General features: G+C 42.0%; 1 protein-coding gene across 4 annotated transcripts; it reads left to right on the top strand.

Moving 5' to 3' along the window:
- Nucleotides 1-372: 372 nt before the first annotated feature.
- On the top strand, nucleotides 373-5412 carry LOC308400006 (forkhead box protein M1-like). Of its 4 annotated transcripts, none has more exons than XM_080887469.1 (8): nucleotides 373-1869; nucleotides 2056-2201; nucleotides 2436-2627; nucleotides 2714-2842; nucleotides 3102-3161; nucleotides 3576-3624; nucleotides 3748-3920; nucleotides 4134-5409. In XM_080887469.1, the coding sequence occupies exons 1-8, from the start codon at nucleotides 1467-1469 to the stop codon at nucleotides 4947-4949; spliced, it is 1968 nt and encodes a 655-aa protein (XP_080743595.1). In that variant the 5' UTR covers nucleotides 373-1466; the 3' UTR covers nucleotides 4950-5409. The 4 variants fall into 4 exon arrangements, with proteins under 4 accessions (XP_080743595.1, XP_080743594.1, XP_080743596.1 ...); XM_080887468.1 differs by having other exon boundaries at nucleotides 373-1899; XM_080887470.1 differs by lacking the exon at nucleotides 3102-3161 and having other exon boundaries at nucleotides 373-1899; nucleotides 4134-5412.
- The last annotated feature ends 565 nt before the right edge of the window (nucleotides 5413-5977 follow it).

Below are 5977 nucleotides of genomic sequence, written 5' to 3'. Positions count from 1 at the left end.
ATAGACCAAAAACACTCACTGCTATATTTTACTGGGTCCCATTTGGTCCCACTTTTATTATTATACAAAATATAAATGGGAGATAACAGAACAAAGTACTCCTGAAATAACTATGATGTATGAAATAATGTCCAAAACACTCCTGGATGATTTCGTGGCGTCGTCTGGGAGGCCTGTCTCTTCAGTATGGTGATGTGGTAGGGGAGTAAAAGGTACCTGAGCGCCCACATCGACAACTGGCTGAACTGGAAAACCAGCACAGAGAGTGTATATAAAATGGGGAAGCGCAGAAAGCTGAGATCCTTCAATGTGTGCAGCAAAAACTTGGAGATTTTCAATCTGTCAGCATTGCTGTGGTCTGCTGGGGGGCCAGCATGAGACCTGGTGACATCAAGAAAGCGTCAAGAAACATATTAGGAAGGCTGGCTTTGGAATTAGTTAGAAACTGGATATCTGATTCACTCCACTGCCATAAACACACATGCAGGAAATCTTTCATATCGTATGCTTTCACTCTCTATAATAGAATACATCTGTCTGGCAGAGTCATCTGCCAAATATTCTTCTTCTTATGATTATTATATCATCAGTCTTTTCACAGGTGTAACAAAAATATTTCCCTAAATATAGAATACATAAAGTATTTCTAATCTCATCACCTAATCAAGACTTCATGTGTGGAAAAGTTACTTTAAATCTGTAGTAAAACTGTCAATTTTACCGCGACATCAATATATTTTAATTACATTTATTTGTTTGTAATGTAGTCACAGGATGGTTCTGTGGTTCCCAGGATAGCGCAGTATGTCTGGAGTGAATGTACAGCGATGCTGTATGTTTTACCGCAAATTATGTCTGAAGTTGTCATTTGAGTCTATTGAGGTTTTCACTAGAATATATTTTGACTTGTTACATCGGGAAAAATACTTAACCTTAATGTAAGTTATATGGTAATGTTTCATTAATTGTCAAAATGGTTATCCAGACAAAAATTCTCTAGTGTCGTAGCTATTATATACGAACATCTTGATTGCTAATAAATATAATCCTGGCAACGTTTCATACAGTTAAAAACATTGGCTAACGTCTTTTGTTCTACAAGCTGGAAATCGTCACTAACCGAAGGAAATTAGCCGCTAAAGTGAGGAGTTGACGATATAAAAAGAAGGTGCGGACTTGGTTTTACTTAGATAACATTTAACCCGTTTAGCGTTAAATGCTTAGTATTTTATTATGATCAGTATTTGAGCTAAATCGGTGAGTTTTCCGAGTTGATCTAGACTGAATTGCTGTGAACGGACTTGATGGCTAACGCCAGTAACTGACTTGATAATTTCCATCTCCCAGCTAAACGTTACCGTTACTGTTAACTCTTGTTGTAACAGTTAATCTCCGTTGTTCAGGCTCGTTTGTGTTTTTTGTGCAGAATACCTCTGAACAACTTGGCACATTTCAATGATCTGACCATGAGACGGAGCCCGACGAGACCCCGGATTCTCAAAAGAAGAAAACTGCCTTTTCATCAAAATGCGACGGATTCACAGCCTGGAGAATCAGGCTCCAAAGATCCGTCAATACCAGCTGCTGTTCAGAGCTTTCCTGGTGGTATCCGCATCATGGACCATCCATCCAAGTCTGATACTCAGGTGGTTGTCAGTCCCGAAAAAGTAGAAGCTCAAAGCGTTATTGGGGACCTCACAGCTAAAGGCAATGAATGTGGTGCCCAGGGCCCAAACAAGTTCATTCTTCTGAGTGGGAGTGGCAACAAGTGGGACTATGGAGCTGATCCTCAGTCTGCTGCTGAAGCGGCTGCTACAAGGAGTACAGAAGGACATAAAGTCAAAGCTGAAACTACACGCAGTTTCCCAGGTGACAAACTTCTAACTGAAATTAAACCATGTACGGAAAAAAATTTCTTTTATTAATGTTTAGGATAATACTTAAAGTATAAGTGTGGAATTTAGTGCTTGTTTTTCTCTCTGTCTGATTTGATAATCTGTATTTAACTCCTCCTCTGTTTAAGCAACAATGTTTTTTCCCCTTTTACTTTACTAGTGAATAAGGATGTAAACTGCGGTCCCTTTGACGACAGCCTTACCGACCTTAAGTGGTTGGGTAGGATGAGCACATGTGCCTTGGAGCCAAATTCTACAAAGCAGCTCAGCAGCAAGGAGAACCAGAACTCTTTACAGACTTTTGAGGTTCAGAGCTTTTTCTTGTTAACTGCTTTTTTTCCCTTGCCCTTTATGTGCCGACACAAACTTGTCTGAAGGCAACATTAACCCCAGACATGTTGCTACATGTTCCCTAAACACCCTTTCGTAACCAATTGGTCATGACTGTGATTTATAATGACAGCAATAGTAGTCTGATTACAGAAAATAGTTACACTGTCAGATTTATTGACTGTTGTTTGTTTGTTTTTTGTCATATAGGCACACAATACACATACCAGTGCAGAAGCTCCTCAGCAACCCATTTCAGAGAGGCCACCATACTCCTACATGGTCATGATCCAGTTTGCTATCAATAGCAGAAAGAACAGGAGGATGACCCTCAAAGAGATTTGCATGTGGATTGAGGACAACTTCCCTTACTATAGAGATGTGGCCAAACCAGGCTGGAAGGTACTTCAGAGCTGCTGAAAGTGTGATATGTTCACAGCTCTGCAGCAAGCAGCAGTTTTCAAATACTTTTTCATTTATAATTGCAGAATTCCATCCGCCATAACCTCTCTGTGCATGACCTGTTCATTCGTGAAACGTCTCCAGATGGTAAAAAGTCTTTCTGGACTATCCGACCTGAAGCCAATCGATGCCTCACACTTGATCATGTGTACAAGGTGAGTGCAGCTGACTCGTTGCTTTTACATCGGTGATATCTGGGAACATTTGTGGTACTTGGCCTGAATGTTTTGTTGCAAGAATGCTTGTTAAATGCTTATTGTTTTACCTTGTGTTTATATAATGATTATTCTTGGATCCTTGTTTTTCAATTGTTTTGTTTTTTTCATGGCTGACACCTTGAGAGTGTTTTGAGATTCCTCATGTTGTTTTTCATCTTATTTTCCCCCTAATCTCACTTCACATCTCTCTCTGTAGCCGGGCTGTGATCCAGTGACTGCCACTGTTCCTGTGCCAATGCTTTTACTGGCTAATCAAGTAAGACTGATTTAGCCCCTTTCTTTTTCTTTTCTTTTAGTTCTTCAGGAGCCATCTTCAAGTCACAACCTCAGAAAAATCTGAACGTTCATGAATCTATTTGTCACCAGACTTTCAGACCCACAGAGTGTAGCTACACCTGTTTTTGTTGCAGGAGGAGACGAGAGCAGCAGGGAAGCAGAGAGGCTGAAGTCAGTCTGAAAGGCTAATGTGCTTTAAGAGCACTTGTTTCTCCTAATGTCTGGTATCCATACAATCATAAAACTTCCTTTTAGTCCTTTCCTGAGGGTAAAGATGTAGGGTCAGCTATCAAGGGACAAGTTTTGGACAGAACGCCAAGTTACAGTGTTGGTAGGTGGCAGCACAGTAAGGCTCCTAACTGATATAATTTCTGTCTCATCTTACTTTTCACAGCACCAAAAGAGGACACTTCCAGATGCAAGAAAAACACCAACTAGCTCTGGTGAGTTAAAAGAAATGGATGAGTTGTTTTATAAATTTGAGACTTGAGAAAAGTCAGAGGTTGGCAAACTGCTGTTTAGTTTGGAAATGTGTAGTGCAATGTTGATGTGTTTTCTGTGTTCAGAGAGAAAGATGAAACCTCTTCTGCCTCGAACCGATTCATACTTGGTGCCCATACAGCTCCCCGTCACTCCTTCTGTCTACCTGCCATCCACTTCTACCCCTTTTCCTCCGCCCTGCTCCCAGCAGAAGGGGAACAATTCACGAGGAACAAAGAGAGTCCGCATAGCACCGAAGGTAATGAATTTCTCATATATTTCAGCTTTTTAAAATGTGTTGTTGTTGTTGTTGTTTTACTTCATAAGCTATGCAAGTTGCAAACTGCTTTTCAAAACAAGTATTTCTTGGAACTCCCTAGAGTTTACATTGACAACATTATGTGCATAGAGATGAGTATGAACTTCACCCATACCACTAAGATTTTAATGGGAATGGTTGCATGTCTGACAGGTGACACAAAGTGATTCCCCAGCTGTGATGATATCTCCTCAGAAGAATACGGACTTTAAGGTAGAAGTGAAGGAGGAGCTGGTATGTGTTCCGATTAAATGCGAGACCCCCAAAGCTCCTCCAAAGAGACAAGCCAGCAGCTCACGGCGCAAACAGCGCTTGGTTCTCTCTGTGAATGAAGAGCCTGTTCTCCTCTGCCACGAAAGTAATTTCTTTGACTCTGGCGTAGCCTCCGATGCTTTGACATTCCAGGACAATCCACATATTGAGCTGGATGAAGACAAGCATGGGCAGGAAAGCCCAGATAGGGAGTTCTCATTCAAAACCCCGATAAAAAGTAGAAGCCATTTGACCTCATCCACCCCCAGCAAGCCACCTTCTTATGTTGCATCTTTTAAAGTGACCCCGGTGGGCAAAGGAAGTCAAAATATTCTGGACTTCAGCCCTAGTCATACACCAGGTGGTCCCACAGATACTCCACAACACGACTACACCACCTTCAGCTTCAGCAGCACTCCCTTTAAAGACTTGCCTCTGTTTAACTCCCCAAGAGAGCTGCTCACATCTGCTCCCTCCAGAGTGACCGGACCAGCAGAGTCGCCCACCGAATGCCTCAAAAGTAGCTGCTCCAGAGAGCTTCTGCAGGGAGGCAGTTCCACAGCAGCCAATCGCTCAATCACAGAGGGCCTCGTCTTGGATACCATGAACGACAGCCTGAGCAAGATATTGTTGGATGTTAGCTTCTCTGGTCTGGATGATGACGACCTTGGTATGGCGAACATCAGCTGGTCTGAGTTCATCCCTCAGTTGAAATAGCCAGAGGGCCGAAACACATTCTATGGCTAAGCAGTGTCACCTGTTTCTTTTTCCTTTTTTTTTCTTTGTGTAAACACTACATGATTAGGCCCACACCAAAGCAGCAAGACAGAAACAAATTTAGATCTGACACTATTTAAACCATCCGAACTGTCCATATTGAAGAGGATTTCTCTCAACAGAAGGCGAGGCTGTTGATGTAGGAAGAAATATCACGCTCCTAGTGCTCTAGAAATTTACTCTGGTTGTCTGTTTTACCCAACTATTCAGAAGCATATCTATCATTATACCAAAACAAGTTCAAATAAGGCCCACTTGATACTATCATTTTAAATTTCTTATTGGAGACTTATTCAGACCTCCTTTTTGCAGTAGTTTAGGAGCTTTTAGCTTCAAATTTCTTTTACATTTGCTTTGCTGCTGGAGGGTTCTGGCTACCACATGAGGGGGAAATTTAACATAGTTAAATAGATTGCAGGGATGCTCCAGTTTCAATTACCGTTTGATGTTTTTTCCTGTTCATACACCAGGTGGTCCCACAGATACTCCACAACACGACAACACCACCTTCAGCTTCAGCAGCACTCCCTTTAAAGACTTGCCTCTGTTTAACTCCCCAACTGAGCTTCTCAAATCCGCTCCGTCCAGAGTGACCGGACCAGCAGAGTCACCCACCGGATGCTTCACAAGTAGTTACTCCAGAAAGCTTTTGTGGGGAGGAGGCGCACCAGCCAGTCCCTCAATCACAGAGGGCCTCGTCTCAGATACCTTGAACGACAACCTGAACAAGATATTGTTGGATATTAGCTTGTCTAGTCTTGATGATGATGATGAACTTGGTATGGCAAACATGAGCTGGTCTGAGTTGTTCCCTCAGCTGAAGTAGTCAGAGGGCCGACACAGACTCTATTGCTAACCAGTGTCACCTGTTTTTGAAGGGGAAAAGTGTAACATCGTTCTTTCTTTGAATTTCTTTACATATTTGGCCTCCTTTGTGTTTTACGGTTTTCCTTTTTTGCTGTATTTGT

The sequence above is a fragment of the Rhamphochromis sp. 'chilingali' genome, assembly GCF_963969265.1.
Source record: "Rhamphochromis sp. 'chilingali' genome assembly, chromosome: 7".
Classification (NCBI taxonomy): domain Eukaryota; kingdom Metazoa; phylum Chordata; class Actinopteri; order Cichliformes; family Cichlidae; genus Rhamphochromis; species Rhamphochromis sp. 'chilingali'.
This window is presented reverse-complemented; position numbering and strand designations above follow the sequence as displayed.

Coding starts and splice junctions, on each gene's coding strand:
- LOC308400006 (XM_080887468.1), top strand. CDS start 1,467: ATGAGACGGAGCCCGACGAGACCCCGGATTCTCAAAAGAAGAAAACTG. Junction 2,628..2,713: donor TGGCCAAACCAGGCTGGAAG/GTACTTCAGAGC, acceptor TTATAATTGCAG/AATTCCATCCGCCATAACCT. Junction 3,625..3,747: donor AAAAACACCAACTAGCTCTG/GTGAGTTAAAAG, acceptor TTCTGTGTTCAG/AGAGAAAGATGAAACCTCTT.